The sequence below is a fragment of the Lithobates pipiens genome, unplaced genomic scaffold, assembly GCF_037356315.1.
Source record: "Lithobates pipiens isolate NorthernLeopardFrog02 unplaced genomic scaffold, aLitPip1_a1.2 Scaffold_18, whole genome shotgun sequence".
NCBI classification, from domain to species: Eukaryota; Metazoa; Chordata; class Amphibia; order Anura; family Ranidae; genus Lithobates; species Lithobates pipiens.
In genome coordinates this window covers 592,475,122-592,496,268 of record NW_027507758.1, presented here as the reverse complement: position 1 = coordinate 592,496,268, position 21,147 = coordinate 592,475,122, and the positions used below count along the sequence as shown (strand labels likewise).

General features: G+C 43.6%; 1 protein-coding gene across 2 annotated transcripts in view; it reads right to left on the bottom strand.

Moving 5' to 3' along the window:
• The window catches only part of LOC143989157 (PIN2/TERF1-interacting telomerase inhibitor 1-like), a 52,035-nt gene extending 36,271 nt beyond the window's left edge, over positions 1–15,764 (bottom strand). The window contains exons 1-3 of one of the 2 annotated variants that reach the window (XM_077489188.1): positions 15,665–15,764; positions 7,378–7,487; positions 3,047–3,125 (exon numbers count right to left, since the gene is read on the bottom strand). In XM_077489188.1, coding sequence (XP_077345314.1) covers positions 3,047–3,125; positions 7,378–7,487; positions 15,665–15,683 — 208 coding nt within the window. In that variant the 5' untranslated portion in view covers positions 15,684–15,764. Of the gene's footprint in view, positions 1–3,046; positions 3,126–7,345; positions 7,488–11,216; positions 11,335–15,664 lie in introns of those variants that run through there. The other variant, XR_013276996.1, reaches the window with a different exon arrangement.
• Positions 15,765–21,147: the final 5,383 nt, after the last annotated feature.

The window sequence follows — 21,147 nt, the reverse complement described above, 5'->3', positions numbered from 1 at the left end:
AAAATGAAGTTCAATAGCCAGTGCGGCTCTTCTGCTTGATTCCGAGCGTGCGTGGAACTTTGTGCGTCAAGATTTCTGACAACGGATTTTGTTGTTGGAAAATTTGAGATCCAGGTCTCACATTTTGTGTGATGAAAATTCCGATGGAAAATGTGTGATGGAGCTTACACACGGTCGGAATTTCCGACAACAAGCCCCCATCAAACATTTTCCTTTGGAAAATCCTATCGCGTGTACAGGGCATTAGACTGTAGGGTTCAATATTGAGTTGGCCCGCTCTTTACAGCTATAACAGACCTCCCTCAGGGTGGGCAGGGGGGCCAGGGGTGCGATTGATCAGGATGCTCCCATAATACTCCCCCCAACCCTTTTTTCTCTCTCTTTTCTATGCATCTTCCTAGCTTCTCTCTTTGCTTTTTCCAGTTTGGGCCAGGTTAGGTTCTTGAATTGCCTCCCGCCCGCCGTATAGACAAATAAATGGCAGAGTGGAGCAGCTCTGAGACACCTTCATATGACGGCACCCAGTCTTGGTACGCAACGCGGCAATCGTGGGCTCGCCGTGTCCCTGGGGACACAGGGTGACCCTGATCTCGGTAAAGAGCCGTGGCTCTTTTCCCATGTGATCAGCAGTGGTGTCCAATCACAGCTGATAAAATGTAAACAAGGAGATGCTGTTTATCGACTCTCCTAGCCTCACACTGACAGAGGGAGGAGAGGAGAGCCAATCAGCGGCAGCTCCTCACAGGGGAGACCTGTATACATCATCAGGGACATGATTACAGTAAAGCCCCAACAGTGCCCATCAGTGAGGCCAATCAGTGCTGCCTTTCAGTGCCCACTAGTGCCACTTATCATTGCCCATAAGTGCTGCCCATCAGTCCCACCCTTCAGTGCTGCATATTAGTGCCTCTTCAGTGTTAGCCCATCATTGCGGCCGCATCAGCGCATATCAGTGGAGGAAAAAAATTACTCATTTAAAAATATTTCTGACATAAGCCAAGAAAAAATAAAATTTTCAGAGAGAACTTCCGCTCTGACCGCCTAGGCCAGTGATGGCGAATCCTTGGCACCCCAGATGTTTTGGAACTACATTTTCCATGATGCTCTTGCACTCTGCAGTGTAGTGGAGCATCACGGGAAATGTAGTTCCAAAACATCTGGGGTGCCAAGGATTCGCCATCACTGGCCTATGCGGTTAGTACGGAAGTATAAGCAGGTACCTGTCAAAATGCTCATTTTGACAGGTTCTCAAACCGGAGCGGGGGAAGAGGCCTTAAAGGAGGAATAGTTTTGCCTGCCGTCGAAAGCGGCATGAGTCAAACATAATGTTCTCTATGCCGATTGTATTAAAGAATAGATGTGTACTTAGGAGCACAATATGTGGGCCCTACGAATACACTGCATTGTTTGAATTGTAATGGATACGATTTGTCATTTGCTTTCTGGAATGGTGATATTGTTTCCATTATATATAAAAAAAAAAAAAAAAAAAAAAAACGCAAGGGTCTCCAAACTTTTTCAGTGGAAGGGCCACATCAGATATTTTACAATTATGGGTTTACTTCCTCTTTCATTCCCTGCAAAGGCAAAGCATAATGGACTACTATGCATCACATAGTAGTCCATTATGTGTCACTTACCTGACACAGGAGCCAGCGAAGTCACTGCTGTCCCCTGTAGTCCGCCGCATCCATCTTCTTGGTGGGGTCTCGCAGCTCCGCCGCTGTCATTCGCCAAAGCCGCGATGAGGTCACTCCCGCGCATGCGCACGGGAGCCGAGACGCGCGGCATCTTCGTTATTGAGAATGCCACGCTCAGTGCCCCTGCCTTAATCTAGGCTTACCTGTAGGTCAAAGTGGTTTGTAAGGGTTTACAACCACTTTAAAGGGGTTATATTAGAACATATTTTTTTTTTCTAACTTGTCAGGTTACTTTAACTGATAACATATAAAAGATAGAGGTTCATCCCTTTGATCTGCAGATGAATGAGATTAGATACAAAAGTAACAACGTTTATAAACACTGTGCCATGGGATCCTTTATTTCTTTTGACAGCAGCAGCTTCTATATTTACGCAGCAACTGTCATTATGACAGCTGGGAATCTCCAGCTAGTGGGAGAAGGGACTACACACCCTGTACATGTTGATAAAGTTTTAGCGTATGTACAGAATCCAGGGTCCACAACTGGTTAAAGGATTGTGTTTGGATAAGTAACTTATTTGCTATAGTCTGGTCACAGGGGTGTGTTTGTGTGTGTGTGTGTGTGTGTGTGTGTGTGTATTGGGGGAGTGGCTTGGCCGAGGCTGTAATTTAACACATTCACAGGGTCTTGCGGTGATGTGCGGCGCACAGGACCTTTGTTGTCTGTTCCATCACAGAGATACATGGTGGTTGAAGGCAAGATGTGGGTGATCATCATTGGCGTTTCAGCTGCTACCTCTCTGGTAGAGACGGAAAAGTGCCAAGCAAGATAGATTCGGATGGGTGTAGAGGTGTATTTGGTATGGAAGATCATCACACTTGAGGTTGCTTTTAAAATTTTTTATTGAAATTCACGGTTCACAAGTCATGACAGTAGCCAACGTGTTTCGGGGGAATTGCCTCCCCCTTTGTCAGGGCTGTGATGGTTGGAACGGAACTGGACTTGAAGGTCAAATACAGTCCTCCATCATTTTACAGCACCTAAAAGGCTCCATTCTTATTTGACCCCTGGGTCCAAGGCCAATCTCGACCACATCAACCATCACAGCCCTAACAATGTGGGAGGCATCACCCCTGAAGCACACTGGCTCTACTGATCACTTGAACCACGAACTTCAATAAAAAAATTTAAGAGCAACCCCAACTGTGACGACCGTCCATATCAAGTGCACCTCTACACCCATTCAAACCAGGGGTCATCATCTGTACAGCACATTTCACCATGTTACATCCTAAATACGGGTGTAACATGGTGCAAAAGGGTGGCATTTAAGGAAATCAGTGGACAATCAGTGCACTATGATGACAATAATATGTCCAAATTCTGCATGCACTGATCTTACCAAAGCTTGCTGTGCCATGGCAAAAGTTCAGTTCGGGCAGAAGGTGGTTGAAATCGTCTTGATGGGGGATCCATTTATCCTGAAATAAAAAAAACAAATAAAAGGGATTCTGATTAAAAAGCATTTAAAAAATGGACACAGACATATTGACCATGAGAAAAGAGGAACAGCGTATCTGCAAAGGGCCGCTAATGACCCACCTATGCTCCCCTTATATGGACTCCTTTACAGCTCTTACCTCCAATGCAGCCAGTGATGAAATTATCGGTCTTGGGGAACCGGGAGAAAGAAGATGTCACTCTCTTGGTCATGTGACAGTGCTGGACCCTATAAAGTGGTTATTAGGCCTGAGCACAGACAGAGGAGAGGTGGTCACAGGCTCCCCCATACCTAGTGTCAACTGCTGTGAAGGAGGAAGGCGCGGTGAGAAAGTCAGGTGAGTAAAAGAGGTTGGAGGCCCTTTGAGATGTCACTTTGGACCCAGCAAAAAAAAAACCTGCACACACACACACACACACACTTACTTCTAAGAGGTTCAGAGATGGAAACTGCACAAAAAGCAAGTAGAGGGTGAAATACTAGTCACCAGTGTTGCCTGTGGTCTCCCTATAGATGTACTTCTTCCCATTACTGACTTACCATGCCATGTTCTATACTGTGTCTCTGTGCGGAGGCAGCCATCTTGGTAGAGGAGAAAGGCTTTGCTTCCTTGTGTCAGGACTGCACCCTGCTTTAGCTTCCCCCTCCAGCAAGGAGAACAGTTAGCAGTACTGTAGTGACATCACCAAATCTCACTTCAAATTTCCTGAGGCTACCAGGTTTGGAAGCAGGGAAATCCTTGAACTGCAGATCCTCTGGTACAGCTTCCTCTCCAGCAAGGAGAACCGGTGGAAACAGTAAGGCCTAGAAACGCCGGCGAAAGATGCGAGGGGAAGTCTGGGGTTGATCAATTTAAAAAAAGAAAATGCTTGACAAGCAGTTAAGAGGCAACATGGAAATGAGCCCTCTTGGGCTTGTTCCTAAGTACTTGAGTACAAGTTGAGTACCAGGGTGGAAAAACTGGTACTTAAACGCCTGGTTTTAACCCCCGTCCCTCTGGTAGCACTTGGGAACAAGCCCAAGAGGGCTCATTTACATCTGCAGTGTATTGGATTTTAAATTAGTCCCGTACCCATATTTTAGAAGCATTAAACTCTATGGCCTGGCTTTCACGGGGCTTCAGTTTGTATAAGAGCAGCAAGTGTTGACAAAGCATTTGCAGACATGATACAGGAGATGGTCAGGGACTGCAGACATGATGCAGGAGATGGTCGGAGACTGCAAACATGATGCAGGAGATGGTCGGAGACTGCAGACATGATGCAGGAGATGGTCGGAGACTGCAGACATGATGCAGGAGATGGTCAGAGACTGCAGACACGGTACAGAAGAAGGTCAGAGACTGCAGACACGGACCAGGAGATGGTCAGAGACCGCAGACACGGACCAGGAGATGGTCAGAGACTGCAGACACGGTACAGGAGATGGTCAGAGACTGCAGACACGGTACAGGAGATGGTCAGAGACTGCAGACACGGTACAGGAGATGGTCAGAGACTGCAGACACGGTACAGGAGATGGTCAGAGACTGCAGACACGGTACAGGAGATGGTCAGAGACTGCAGACACGGTACAGGAGATGGTCAGAGACTGCAGACACGGTACAGAAGATGGTCAGAGACTGCAGACACGGTACAGAAGAAGGTCAGAGACTGCAGACACGGTACAGGAGATGGTCAGAGACCGCAGACACGGTACAGGAGATGGTCAGAGACTGCAGACACGGTACAGGAGATGGTCAGAGACTGCAGACACGGTACAGGAGATGGTCAGAGACTGCAGACACGCTACAGGAGAAGATCAGACACTGCAGACAAGAAAAAGGAGATAAGAGACTGCAGAGGCTCCTGGGCCAGGGGATGGGCACCAGGTCCCTAGGGGCCTTTACATGGCACTCTAATCAGATGCTTTTGATAGTGACCCAGCAAGGATTCTATAGGGAGAACACTGCAGAGCCCCCTCACATCCTCCCTAGTGGCTCCTCTATGAGCCTAGCATGGCTGCAAGGAATCAAGAACGTTGGTCGGCAATGCCTCCTCTGCTTCCTACAGACAGTAGGTATAAAAGGTACACAAAACACAAACCCAGAAATACTCCGAGGACTTCCAGGTTTATTCAGCATAGCAACGTTCTCGATTCTCCGCAGCCATACTAGGCTCACAGAGGAGCCACTAGGGAGGATTGTGAGGGGGGCTCTGCAGTGTTCTCCCTATAGGATCCTTGCTGGATGACCATCAAAAGCAACTGATTAGAGTGCTGTGTAAAGGCCCCTAGAGACCTGGTACCCATCCTCTGACCCAGGAGCCTCTGCAGTCTTATCTCCTTTTTCTTTGACCATCTCCTGTATCATGTTGGCAGTCCCCGACCATCTCCTGTACAATGTCTACGCTGATGGTTATATGTAGCCCTTTGTATCTATTAGGCACCCAAGATGAGGCCCTCTATACCTACTATTAGTTGTTGTTGTAGGACACCAATGCTCTTGTCTGGTACAAAACGTCTTCATTACCTCATAATTGTTGCAAGCTCCAAGGCCCAGAGTGTTCTTCACTTGAACTTTGATGTGCTCCGTGGATCCTTATTCCTGAGCCCCGAGACCCTTGAATAGAACATCGGCATTGGTTAAAAAAATCATCACATGATAAGACAACGGCTGCACCCCAAAAGGAATCCTGTCATTGGAAACAGCCGGAGTGACACCAGCCGACTGTAAAATCATCAGTTCTAGAGTATTCCAGAATAATACAGCCGGCCTGGCCAGAGATGTTACCACCTGTGTCTACAATTCCCCTATGGGGGTCACCCCTCCCTTCTCTTCCCGGAACATATCTGCACAGTGTACCCCCCCATGGTGCAATTCAAAGTACATTATTTTGTGGCACAGATGTAACTTCTAATCCTTCTCCTCTAAATTTAAAAGGCATAGGCCGCCTTTTGCAAAATTTTAGTAAATGCACCAACACTGATAGAATAACAAAAATGTGCAAGTCCTTAATTAGTGCACTGAGGCCTGCAGAGCATGGCAACAACTTCCGGGGATCGATGGGCACAGAGGGGATGGGGGGACCGATGGGCACAGAGGGGACGGGGGGACGATGGGCGCAGAGGGGACGGGGGGACCGATGGGCGCAGAGGGGACGGGGGGACCGATGGGCGCAGAGGGGACGGGGGGACCGATGGGCGCAGAGGGGACGGGGGGACCGATGGGCGCAGAGGGGACGGGGGGACCGATGGGCGCAGAGGGGACGGGGTGGGCCGATGGGCGCAGAGGGGAGGACGGATAGGCCGAGGGCCGCAGAGGGGAGGACGGGTAGGCCGATGGCCGCAGAGGGGAGGACGGGTAGGCCGATGGCCGCAGAGGGGAGGACGGGTAGGCCGATGGCCGCAGAGGGGAGGACGGGTAGGCCGATGGCAGCAGAGGGGAGGACGGGTAGGCCGATGGCCGCAGAGGGGAAGACGGGTAGGCCGATGGCCGCAGAGGGGAGGACGGGTAGGCCGATGGCCGCAGAGGGGAGGACGGGTAGGCCGATGGCCGCAGAGGGGAGGACGGGTAGGCCGATGGCCGCAGAAGGACAGGGGGAGGGGCGATGGGCGCAGAAGGACGGGAGGGGGGCGATGGGCGCAGAAGGACGGGAGGGGGAGATGGGCGCAGAAGGACGGGAGGGGGAGATGGGCGCAGTAGGACAGGGGGGCGCAATGGGCGCAGAAGGACAGGGGGGGGCGATGGGCGCAGAAGGACAGTGGGGGGGTAATGGGTGCAGAAGGACAGTGGGGGGGTAATGGGCGCAGGAGGACAGGGGGGGGCGATGGGCACAGAAGGACAGGGGTGGGCGATGGGCGCAGAAGGAGGGGGGGGCGATGGGTGCAGAAGGAGGGGGGGGGCGATGGGCGCAGAAGGATAGGGGGGACTGTTGGTGTCCTCTACAAATCCTATCTGCCGTGGTGACTTTCTATATAGTTTTGCATGCAGTGAAGAAAGGTTCTAAATACAGCCTGGGTCCTTTTTCAGGAGCATCGCAATCACATCATTATTCTGACATACACCCTTCAAACAGGAACTGAGAAGAAATGTCCCACATGGGGGTCAACAGTAAGAAAACCTTTTGCTGCGCTATTTAAAACAAATAGGCTGGACTAGAGACAGATCTCAACTCTATGAAAGGGATAATGGGGGGGGGGGGGGGGTGAAGTTGACGCTTGATACCTGGCCTCCTCTGACATATTGCGCTCACCTTGCCCTTGGACCAACCCATCTTCTCCAGCATCTTTTGCCCGAACTTGGAGTCGTCCTTGGTCCAGGCGCTGTTCCTGGGGTCCACCGACCATTTCTGCTTCCTGCGGGCTGGAGAGAGAACTAAGACTATCAGACACTATGTGTGTATTATAGAGATTTTATATTATATAATTTATTATTATTATTTTTTTATATATATATATATATATATATATATATATATATATATATATTACACACACAAACCTTGGTTTGAGAGTGTTTTGCAAGACAAGAACATTTTTTAAACAAATTGTGACTTGATCTACAAGCGATGTCTTGATATACAAGTAGCGTCAGGTCACTACTGGGTATAAAACAAAACAGAGGCACCTCTAAGTGTAGCAATATGGTTACATTTAATGAAGGTACAACATTTAGCAACTCACATGGTTGATGAATAGAACAGGCACATCTAAGTATGTAGGCATCGGGGGTAAAGCCGTTCACATAGACCATCCTCCGCACGGCCAACAACTTCTACCCTGAGCTCCACGAGAGCTTCCAGCCTCGCTTTCAGATCGCCCTATCGCAGGGTAGTCTTCCCGGTCACGATTGCTGACTGACATCGGTGAGAGCCGGTGATGCGGAAGGCGGTCTATGTGGACAGCTTTACCCCAGATGACTGCATACTTAGATGTGCCTCCTTCAATCATCAACCACGTGAAATGTGCATATAATATGGATTGCGCCAACTACCACCACAACTATTTAGTGTCATATATCACTTCCACAATATTTTGTGCAAAACCACATAAAGTGTCGTGCCTTAATTAAAGAGGAGGGCCGTTTAAAAAAAAAAAAAAAATTTTAAGTCAGCAGCTGCAAACACTGACTTAATAAGCCGACTTACCTGTCCAGGGTGCCCGCGATGTCGGCCGCCCGAGGCCGACCTGTCCCTCGGCTCTCGGACGGGCTAAGGAAAACAGGCAGTGGAGCCTTGCGGCTTCACTGCCGGTTAACTACTGCACATGCGCGAGTCGCGCAGCGCTTTGTGAATGGGACGCGCTGTGTTCTGGGACACACAGTTCCCAGAACACAGCGCAACCCATTACCCAGAAGACAACGCGACGAGGAGAGAAGAAAGATCTCCGTGGAGGAAGAAGAGGCAGATTAGGATTAAGTGCCTAGCAACAGGCATTTCTGGTAAATTTTTTTTGATTTTTTTTTTTTTTTGATTTTTTTCTAATTTTTTATGTCTTTTTTTTTCAGGGTGGCCCTCCCCTTTAAGTTCCTCACTTTGCTCTCATACCCCTATATAGAGTGCAATTAATATAAACAACGAGGATGAGAAATCCAAACAAAGAATATGTATCATTATATAAATAAAAAATATAATAAAAATAAAAAAAATAGACCGAACTATTTCAGTGCCACATGAATGTCCCAAGTGAGTGATCACTCCAGTGTCACTAAATTCCTCCTATTTAAAGTGCTTCTTCAATAAAGAGAAAATATAAATAATATAAAAATAAAATAAATAACATAAAAATATATAAATAGAAGAAGCACTTTAAATAGGAGGAATTTAGTGACACTGGAGTGATCACTCACTTGGGACATTCATGTGACACTGAAATTGTTCGCTCTATTTTTTTATTTGTATTATATTTTTTATTTAAATAAGGATACATATTCTTTATGTTTGGATTTTTCTTCCACAATGTTTATATTAATTGCACTCTATATAGGGGTATGAGAGCAAAGTGAGGACCTTAATGAAGGCACGGCACTTTATGTGGTTTTGTACAAAATATTGTGGAAGTGATATATGACACTAAATAGTTGTGGTGGTAGTTGGCGCAATCCATATTATATGCACATTTTATGTTAAATTTGTCCACTTATATAGTGACATTTATACCTGATTGCAGCAAACTAACACATAATCTGTTGAAACCTTTTGCGCCGGTAATTCATTAGTTTTTCATCAACCATGTGAGTTGCTAAATATTGTACCTTTATTAACCACTTCAGCCCCCGAAGGATTTACCCCCCTTCCTGACAAGCCCTTTTTTGCAATACGGCACTGCGTCGTTTTAACTGACAATTGAGCGGTTGTGCGATGTTGTACCTGAACAAAATTGATGTCCTTTTTTTTTTTTCCAAGAAAGAGAGATTTTTTTTGGTGGTATTTGATCGCCACTGCGGTTTTTATTATTTGCTCTATAAACTAATTTTGAACACATTTTGAAAAAAAAAGCTTTTTTTTTTTTTTTTTTATTACTTTTTGCTATAATAAATATCCCCCCAAAAATAAAAAAATAAAATAAATAAATTCTTCCTCAGTTTAGGCCGATATGTATTCTTCTACATTTCCCCCCCCCCCAAAAAATATCACAATACGAGTATATATTGGTTGGTTTGCGCAAAAGTTATCGCGTCTATAAAATAGGGGATAGATTTATGGCATTTTTATTATTTTTTTTATTATTAATGGCGGTGATCTGAGTTTATCATGAATGCAACATTATAGCAGACAGATCTGACACTTTTAACACTATTTTGGGACTATTGGCATTTATACAGTGATCAAAGCTATAAAAATGCATTGATTACTGTGTAAATGTCACTGGCAGGGAAGGAGTTAAACACTAGGGGGCGAACGAGGGGTTAAGCGTGTTCTCTCAGCGTGTTCTAACTGTAGGGAGGATGGGCTCACTAGAACATGACAGAGATCACCGTTTCCGATCACTGGGAGCAGTAGATCTCTGTCATGTTACTAGGCAGAACAGGGAAATGCCTTGTTTACATAGGCATCTCCCCATTCTGCCTCTCCGTGTCACAATCGCGGGCCACAGGCGGGTACGCTCCCGTGGCACGCACGCTAGCCGCTGATGACGCAGCAACGTACGAGTACATTGTTTTCCGCACCCGTGCCACTTTGCTGACATATATCAGCGTGAGCCAGTCGGCAAGTGGTTACATGTAACCATATTGCTACACTTAGAGGCGCCTCTCTTCTCTTTTATGCTCTGTAGCTCCTACTGGATTTTTCTTCTAATCCCCTTGCGGACTCTTCCATTTATGGATGGACATTTTATTGATACACAACCTGGTCACATTGCTATAATCTTTTTATATTGACTATAAACTGAAGGTCTTATGAATAAATGGTTGTGGAACGAATCATCTGAGCTTCCATTATTTCTTTTGGGGAAATTCACTTTGATATACAAGTGCTTTGGATTACAAGCATGCTTCCGGAACGAATTATGCTCGCAATCCAAGGTTTTACTAATATACTTGCGATCGCAGGCACAAAAGTAAGAACAGGTGTGTGTGCGTGCGTGCGTGTGTGTATAAACACACAAATCCCTGTTCTGTGAGGAGAGACAGATTATGTGTTCCTACTAGCTAGGAACAATGATCTGTCATCTCCTCTAGTCAGTCCCATCCCCCCTACATTTAGAACACACACAAGGGAACACAGTTAACCCCTTGATCACCCCTAGTGTTAACCCCTTCCCTGCCAGTGACATATACGCAGTAATCAATGCATTTTTATAGCACTGATTGCTGTAGAAATGTCAATGGTCCCAAAAATGTGTCAAGTGTCCGATCTGTCCGCTATAATGTCGCAGTCCCGATAAAAAAAAAAAAAAAAAAAAACACAGATTACCATTACTAGTAAAAAAAAATAAAAAAATTATAATATACACCAATGCATTTATGGACATGATAGAGAATGTTTTTATTTATCATTGTAATTTGTTTATTCATGCTTTAGAACATAATAAACAAACAAACACTGGTCTATCCTGTATGATCTACAGAAATTCCAGTTTCCTCCTTTACCTTCCTACCGTCGAGGTTGGACAATATATGACAGATTGGTTCAAGCTGATGAATGTCGTCTTCCCTCACCGTTTACCGCCTTTCTGGGACCATGCAATCTTGGCTCCTTTCTCTGTCTCTGTTGCATTCAGTGAAAAGTATGATAAAAATGGAAATCTTTTTCGCCATCCACATAAAGGTTACAACATTGACATCAAAAATCATTACCGTTTCCCGGAAAATAAGACCTAGCGTGATTGTCGGTGATGTTAATACTGACATAGACCTGTACACAACTGTTATAGTTGGCTGCCCAGAATTGCAGATGCAGGGTCCACAAATATGTAAAAAAAAATGGTGCATCTGCTTTGTAGACTTACGGAAAGCTTTATTTGCTTGGTACATGCCCCCTCTGTTGTACTACCCTGTTTCCCCGAAAATTAGACCTAGCGCGATTGTCTGTGATGGCTGCAATATAAGCCCTACCCCCCAATAAAGCCCTAGTTAAAGTCCTTGTAGGTCTTATTTTCAGGGTAGGACTTATTTTCGGGGGAAACAGAGTAGGGCTTAATACTTGCCAATCGTCTTACGGTATATACATAATAAAATGCCCTTGTGGGTTATTATATGTTGGAGAAACTACCCAAAAAGTTAAAAGATAGGATTGCCCCGGGTACAAGTATTCTATTAGAGATAAATGAGATAAGCTTTAGCCGGGCATTTTCTGGAGAACAGACATACTATTTCTCAATGAAAGTTTATGGTTATAGATGGCATATCTAACAATAGACATGGAGGGAATAGAGAATTAACCCTTCAAAAACGAGAGGTTCTATGGATACATGGTTTGATTTTGACATTATTTTGACATTGTTGCCCAATGGATGGAATTCAGATTTTGATTAATTTTTTTTTTTTGCAAAATGATGATAATTATCATTATTATAATTTTTTTTTTTTTAGATATAACTGGTCATATATATAGAAATTCACAATATGTGTTTGTTCTTCTTTAGTGCATATCGAATGTAATGAGAAAAAATGCGGTAGCACCTGATGACCCACAATTCTACATATGTCTACATGCATTTTCCCATTTGTTAATTAGCCTCATTGGCATTGAATGATTAATTAATTGATCCCATATGAAAGAAGTGTGTGTGTGTGTGTGTGTGTGTGTGTGTGTGTGTATACATACATATACACACACACACACACACACACTTGTAAAGATCACCATTGTTGTATGTGTCTAGTTCTGACGAAGGGTGTTATCTGTACAGCCCGAAACCATCATGCTTTTGATACTGAAGGGAATATGAGTTCATGTCTTTTTTTTAACCACTTGCCCCCCAGGCCAACTCTGACATTTCTCTCCTACATGTAAAAAACTTTTTGCTAGAAAATTACATAGAACCTCCAAACATGACATATTTTATTTTTAGCAAAGACCCTAGAGAATACAATGGCGGTTGTTGCAACTTTTTATCTCACACGGTATTTGCGCAGCAATTTTTCTAACGCTTTTTTTGGGAAAGTTTTTGTGCTTTAAAAAAAAAAAAAAAAACAGTAACGTTAGCCCAATGTTTTTGCATATTGTGAACAATGAAGTTATGCCAAGTAAATAGATACCTAACATGTCACGCTTCAATATTGCACACGCTCGTGGAATGGTGCCAAAGTTCGGTACTTAAAAATCCCCATAGGCAACGTGTGAAATGTATTTTTAATTTTTTATTGTTAATTATAATTTTTTTTAGGGCTGTGGAAATTAAAGATTAATCCCTCGATTTATGAGGTCCCTCCCCTGCAGGGATTGCGATGTCGAGGTCCTGTGTGGCAGGTGAGATGTGGTGATTGGCGTTTAGGTCTTTCTGGCCGGTACCATGAGGGTTATTTTATTCTATTTATTATAATCCTCTCATTTGATATACAGAATCTCACAAAAGTGAGTACACCCCTCACATTTTCGTAAATATTTTATTGTATCTTTTCATGTGACAACACTGAAGAAATGACACTTTACTACAATGTAAAGTAGTGAGTGTACAGCTTGTATAACAGTCTAAATTTGTTGTCCCTTCAAAATAACTCAACACACAGCCATTAATGTCTAAACCGCTGGCAACAAAAGTGAGTACACCCCTAAGTGAAAATTTCCAAATTGGGCCCAATTAGCCATTTTCCCTCCCCGATGTCATGCGACTCATTAGTGTTACAAGGTCTCAGCTGTGAATGGGGAGCAGGTGTGTTAAATTTGGTGTTTTCGCTCTCACTCTCTCATACTAGTCACTGGAAGTTCAATATGGCACCTCATGGCAAAGAACTCTCTGAGGATCTGAAAAAAAGAAAAAAAAAAAAGAAGGATTGTTGCTCTACATAAAGATGGCCTAGGCTATAAGAACTTTGCCAAGACCCTGAAACTGAGCTGCAGCACGGTGGCCAAGACCATAGAGCAGTTTATCAGGATGGGTTCCACTCTGAACAGGACTCACCGTGGTCCAACGTGGACTCACATGGGTACCCCTTCAGCCTCTGCAGTAATGCTGGCAGCACTCATACGTCTATTTCCCAAAGACAACCTCTGGATATGACGCCGAGCACGTGACCTCAACTTCTTTGGTGGACCACGGTGAGGCCTGTTCTGAGTGGAACCTGTGCTGTTAAACCGCTGTATGGTCTAACACACCTATGGTTTAACACACCTGCTCCCCATTCACACCTGAGACCTTGTAACACTAAAGAGTCACATGACACTGGGGAAGGAAAATGGCTAATTGGGCCCAATTTAGACATTTTCACTTAGGGGTGTACTCACTTTTGTTGCCAGCGGTTTAGACATTAATGGCCGTGTGTTGAGTTATTTTGAGGGGACAGCAAAGTTACACTATTATACAAGTTGTACACTCACTACTTTACATCGTAGCAAAGTGTCATTTCTTCAGTGTTGTCACATGGAAAGATGTAATAAAATATTTACAAAAATGCGAGGGGTGTACTCACTTTTGTGAGATACTGTATATAGAAGTATAAAGAGGACCTGTCATGGCTCTATACATGTATATAGAAATATAAAGAGGACCTGTCATGGCTCTATACATGTATACAGGAGTATAAAAAGACGGGTCATGGCTCTATACATGTATATAGGACTGTAAAAGGACCTGTCATGGCTCTATACATGTATGTAAGAGTATATAAAGAGGACCTTGTCATGGCTCTATACATGTATATAAGAGTATAAAGAGGACCGGTCGTGGCTCTATACATGTATATAGGACTGTAAAAGGACCTGTCATGGCTCTATACATGTATATATAAGAATAAAAGGGCCGGTCATGTCTCTATACATGTATATAAGAGTATAAAGAGAACCGGTGATGGCTCTATACATGTATATAGGACTGTAAAAGGACCGGTCATGGCTCTATACATGTATATAGGAGTTTAAAAGGACCTGTCATGGCTCTATACATGTATATAGGAGTTTAAAAGGACCTGTCATGGCTCTATACATGTATATATAAGAATAAAAGGACCAGTCATGTCTCTATACATGTATATAAGAGTATAAAGAGGACCTGTCGTGACTCTATACATGTATATAGGACTGTAAAAGGACCTGTCATGGCTCTATATATGTATATATAAGAATAAAAGGGCCGGTCATGTCTCTATACATGTATATAAGAGTATAAAGAGAACCGGTCATGGCTCTATACATGTATATAGGACTGTAAAAGGACTGGTCATGGCTCTATAAATGTATACTGGAGTATAAAAGGACCTGTCATGGCTCTATACATGAATATAAGAGTATAAAGAGGACCTGTTGTAGCTCTATACATGTATATAGGACTGTAAAAGGACCGGTCATGGCTCTATACATGTATATAGGAGTATAAAGAGGACCTGTCGTGGCTTTATATATGTATATAGGACTGTAAAAGGACCTGTTGTAGCTCTATACATGTATATAGGACTGTAAAAAGACCGGTCATGGCTCTATACGTGTATATAGGAGTGTAAAAGGACCGGTCATGGCTCTATACGTGTATATAGGAGTGTAAAGAGGACCTGTCATAGCACTATACATGTATGTAGGAGTATAAAAGGACCTATTGTGGCTCTATACATGTATTGTAGGTATACCCATTTTTTGTTAGATACAGTGTGTGTGTAGATATATATATATATATACACACCATTATAAATAACGGGGGGGGGGGGGGGCTATGGTGTTTTATGAGATATATACATAAATCAATCATCAGGGTGGAGGGACCTCATAGGACACCATTATATATATATATATATCTCAGAACACAGAAGTCTCTCCATGATTCCAAGGACACAGGTCAGAGCGCTCCACACAGGGACAGCTCATTATCTCCATCATAATAACCGCACTACAGAGGAGTCCCTCCATACAACATACACACAACGGGCACCGGTCACCCCACACTCACGTTGTGACAACATCTCCATGGTGACTTCAGCTTTAGGGGGGCGGGGACTGAACGGCGCGATCACGTGACGTCCCGCACTGCCGGGATTTCATTGGCTGATCCTCCATGTCCGCAGTACAGGAGACATTTTACCGTAGACGGAGGCAACTAACTCATTAGCAAATAGGAAAACATATTAAATAGTAATAGTTTATTGATTATGAGTAGGAATAAATAATAAAAAAAAAAATATTCAGACTAGATAATGAATAGAAAATAAATAGTAAAAATGGCGGGAATAAATTAAGGGAAATCCGGCACGTCACTACGGATTGGCTACGATCGCGTGACGGAATAGCTACAATCACGTATCGGAGTAGCTACAGACACGTGACCAGCCACTACCAAGCGGACCGTTACGCGTGACGTCACAAGTCCTGCCCGCTTAACGGAGTTCCTACAATCACGTGCAGTAGTAGGTACAGACACGTGACCAGCCACTACCAAGCGGACCGTTACGCGTGACGTCACAAGGTCCGCCTATAAATAAAGTCAGCAGAGCAGGAGCGGCTCAGTCTTTGCCTGACTCTCGGTCGGGAAACATCTCTTGCCTTTAGGTGCGGCTCAGTCACTGCTGTTCAGGATCACATGGAAGGGAAACGCTGCAAAAAAAAAAAAAAGAAGAGAAAAGGCCAGACTTATACAATTTATATTGTTGTTCTATGAGGTCCATCCCCTCTGTGTGTGTATATATATATATATATATATATATATAAATAAATATATATTTGTGTATATATATATATATATATATATATATATATATATATATATATATATATATATATATATATAGGTGTTCTATGAGGTCCATCCACTCTGTCTATACACACACACACACACCCGATCCTAGGCAGGGTGCAATGCACACAGGCACCACTGTGTCCAGAGGAGGCTCTCCCCACTGGAGATATTGATATGTTGTTCTATGAGGTCCTCACCCTCTGTGTGTGTGAATATATACATATATATATTCATGTTCTACGAGGTCCCTCCCCTCTGTGTATATGTGTGTGTGTGTGTGTGTGTGTATATATACGATTTCAACACCACAGTTCAAAAAAGAGCATATATGCTGAAGCATAGGGGCAGCAGGGACGGAGGAGCGATTTTGCTCCTAATCCGCATACATATGGTCGAAATTCCGAAAGATGGCTTGCCCATGGAAAAGTCCGACCGTGTGTACGTGGCATAACTTTTTTGCGGGAGGATGCCCCCATGCTTCGGCATATCTAAATGGTGCATGTATGCCCATCAATAGAAGTGGGTGGATGAAGGGAGGTATTCTAATGGTGGACATAACCACCGATCAATCTCTTTTTTTTTTCCTTCAGCCAACAGGCTGCATGAAAAAAAGGTTACAATATATGTCCAACAAGGACCAGCAACGTACTGGTATGTTGCTGGAATTTGAATGGTTATACCAGAATGATGCCTGCGGGTTTAGGTATCATCTTGGTATTCTTTTCAGATAGTGATCGGCTTTCATGTAAAAGCAATCCTAGTGGCTAATTAGCCTCTAGACTGCTTTTACGAGCAGTGGGAGGGAATGTCCCCCCTCCCGGATATAAACATCGCCATTGGGAAAGCATTTTATCACACCGAACGGTGTGGTCAGATGCTTTGAGGGCAGAGGTAAGATCTAGGGTCTAATAGACCCCAATTTTTTCAAATTTACAGGTTGCTGAATGCAGATATGTGCGATTTACAGGTTACAGAATGCAGATATGTGCGAATTGCAGATTTCAGAATGCAGCTATGTGCGATTTACAGATTTAAGAATTCAGATATGTGCGATTTACAGATTTAAGAATGCAGTTATGTGCAATTTACCGGTTGCAGAATGCAGATATGTGCGATTTACAGAATACAGATATGTGCTATTTACATGTTGCAGATATATGCAATTTACATGTTGCTGAATGCAGTTATGTGCGATTTACTGAATGCAGATATGTGCAATTCACAGGTTGCAGAATGCAGTAATGTGCGATTTATAGGTTTCAGAATGCAGATATGTGCGCTTTAAATGCTGCAGAATGCAGATATGTGCAAGTTACAGGTTTCAGAATGCAGTTATGTGCGATTTATAGGTTGCAGAATGCAGATATGTGATTGACAGGTTGCAGTGCTGTGGGGGCAGCAGGGGCGGAGGAGCGACTTCGCTCCTAATCCGCATACATATGGTCGAAATTCCGAAAGATGGCTTGCCCGTGGAAAAGTCAGACCGTGTGTACGTGGCATAACTTTTTTGCGGGAGGGTGCCCCCATGCTTCGGCATATATAAATGGTGCATGTATGCCCATCATTAGAAGTGGGTGGATGAAGGGAGGTATTCTAATGGTGGGCATAACCACCGATCAATCTCTTTTTTTTTTCCTTCAGCCAACAGGCTGCATGAAAAAAAGGTTACAATATATGTCCAACAAGGACCAGCAACATACTGGTATGTTGCTGGAATTTGAATGGTTATACCAGAATGATGCCTGCGGGTTTAGGTATCATCTTGGTATTCTTTTCAGATAGTGATCGGCTTTCATGTAAAAGCAATCCTAGTGGCTAATTAGCCTCTAGACTGCTTTTACAAGCAGTGGGAGGGAATGTCCCCCCTCCCGGATATAAACATCGCCATTGGGAAAGCATTTTATCACACCGAACGGTGTGGTCAGATGCTTTGAGGGCAGAGGAAAGATCTAGGGTCTAATAGACCCCAATTTTTTCAAATTTACAGGTTGCTGAATGCAGATATGTGCGATTTACAGGTTACAGAATGCAGATATTTGCGAATTGCAGATTTCAGAATGCAGCTATGTGCGATTTACAGATTTAAGAATTCAGATATGTGCGATTTACAGATTTAAGAATGCAGTTATGTGCAATTTACCGGTTGCAGAATGCAGATATGTGCGATTTACAGAATACAGATATGTGCTATTTACATGTTGCAGATATATGCAATTTACATGTTGCTGAATGCAGTTATGTGCGATTTACTGAATGCAGATATGTGCAATTCACAGGTTGCAGAATGCAGTAATGTGCGATTTATAGGTTTCAGAATGCAGATATGTGCGCTTTAAATGCTGCAGAATGCAGATATGTGCAAGTTACAGGTTTCAGAATGCAGTTATGTGCGATTTATAGGTTGCAGAATGCAGATATGTGATTTACAGCTTGTAGAATGCAAATATGTGCGATTTACCATTTTTTTGTTTTCAGATGCACCATTCAGCTGCAGCTCAGATTTATTTATCTTGAGAGCAACAGCATTTGCCCTCACGATACATAAAGCTGTGACTCCAGTGCTGTAGGAGGTGATTTCAACACCCCAGTTAAAAAAAAGAGCATATATGCTGAAGCATGGGGGCAGCAGGGGCGGAGGAGCGACTTCGCTCCTAATCCGCATACATATGGTCGAAATTCCGAAAGATGGCTTGCCCGTGGAAAAGTCCGACCGTGTGTACGTGGCATAACTTTTTTGCGGGAGGATGCCCCCATGCTTCGGCATATATAAATGGTGCATGTATGCCCACCATTAGAAGTGGGTGGATGAAGGGAGGTATTCTAATGGTGGGCATACCCACCGATCAATCTCTTTTTTTTTTTTTCCTTCAGCCAACAGGCTGCATGAAAAAAAAATTACAATATATGTCCAACAAGGACCAGCAACGTACTGGTATGTTGCTGGAATTTGAATGGTTATACCAGAATGATGCCTGCGGGTTTAGGTATCATCTTGGTATTCTTTTCAGATAGTGATCGGATTTCATGTAAAAGCAATCCTAGTGGCTAATTCGCCTCTAGACTGCTTTTACAAGCGGTGGGAGGGAATGTCCCCCCTCCCGGATATAAACATTTCCAGTGGGAAAGCATTTTATCACACCGAACGGTGTGGTCAGATGCTTTGAGGGCAGAGGTAAGATCTAGGGTCTAATAGACCCCCAATTTTTTCAAATTTACAGGTTGCTGAATGCAGATATGTGCGATTTACAGGTTACAGAATGCAGATATGTGCGAATTGCAGATTTCAGAATGCAGCTATGCGCGATTTACAGATTTAAGAACTCAGATATGTGCAATTTACCGGTTGCAGAATGCAGATATGTGCAATTTACAGAATACAGATATGTGCTATTTACATGTTGCAGATATGTGCAATTTACAGGTTGCTGAATGCAGTTATGTGCGATTTACAGAATGCAGATATGTGCAATTTACAGGTTGCAGAATGCAGTTATGTGCGATTTATAGGTTTCAGAATGCAGATATGTGCGATTTAAATGCTGCAGAATGCAGATATGTGCAAGTTACAGGTTTCAGAATGCAGTTATGTGCGATTTATAGGTTGCAGAATGCAGATATGTGATTTACAGGTTGCAGAATGCAAATATGTGCGATTTACCATTTTTTTGTTTTCAGATGCGCCATTCAGCTGCAGCGCAGATTTATTTATCTTGAGAGCAGCAGCATTTGCCCTCAGGATACATAAAGCTGTGACTCCAGTGCTGTAGGAGGTGATTTCAACACCACAGTTAAAAAAAAAAGAGCATATATGCTGAAGCATGGGGGCAGCAGGGACGGAGGAGCGATTTTGCTCCTAATCCACATACATATGGTCGAAATTCCGAAAGATGGCTTGCCCGTGGAAAAGTCTGACCGTGTGTACGTGGCATAACTTTTTTGCGGGAGGATGCCCCCATACTTCGGCATATATAAATGGTGCGTGTATGCCCATCATTAGAAGTGGGTGGATGAAGGGAGGTATTCTAATGGTGGGCATACCCACCGATCAATCTCTTTTTTCCTTCAGCCAACAGGCTGCATGAAAAAAGGTTACAATATATGTCCAACAAGGACCAGCAACGTACTGGTATGTTGCTGGAATTTGAATGGTTATACCAGAATGATGCCTGCGGGTTTAGGTATCATCTTGGTATTCTTTTCAGATAGTGATCGGCTTTCATGTAAAAGCAATCCTAGTGGCTAATTAGCCTCTAGACTGCTTTTACAAGCAGTGGGAGGGAATGTCCCCCCTCCCGGATATAAACATCGCCATTGGGAAAGCATTTTATCACACCGAACGGTGTGGTCAGATGCTTTGAGGGCAGAGGAAAGATCTAGGGTCTAATAGACCCCAATTTTTTCAAATTTACAGGTTGCTGAATGCAGATATGTGCGATTTACAGGTTACAGAATGCAGATATGTGCGAATTGCAGATTTCAGAATGCAGCTATGTGCGATTTACAGATTTAAGAATTCAGATATGTGCGATTTACAGATTTAAGAATGCAGTTATGTGCAATTTACCGGTTGCAGAATGCAGATATGTGCGATTTACAGAATACAGATATGTGCTATTTACATGTTGCAGATATATGCAATTTACATGTTGCTGAATACAGTTACGCCATTCAGCTGCAGCTCAGATTTATTTATCTTGAGA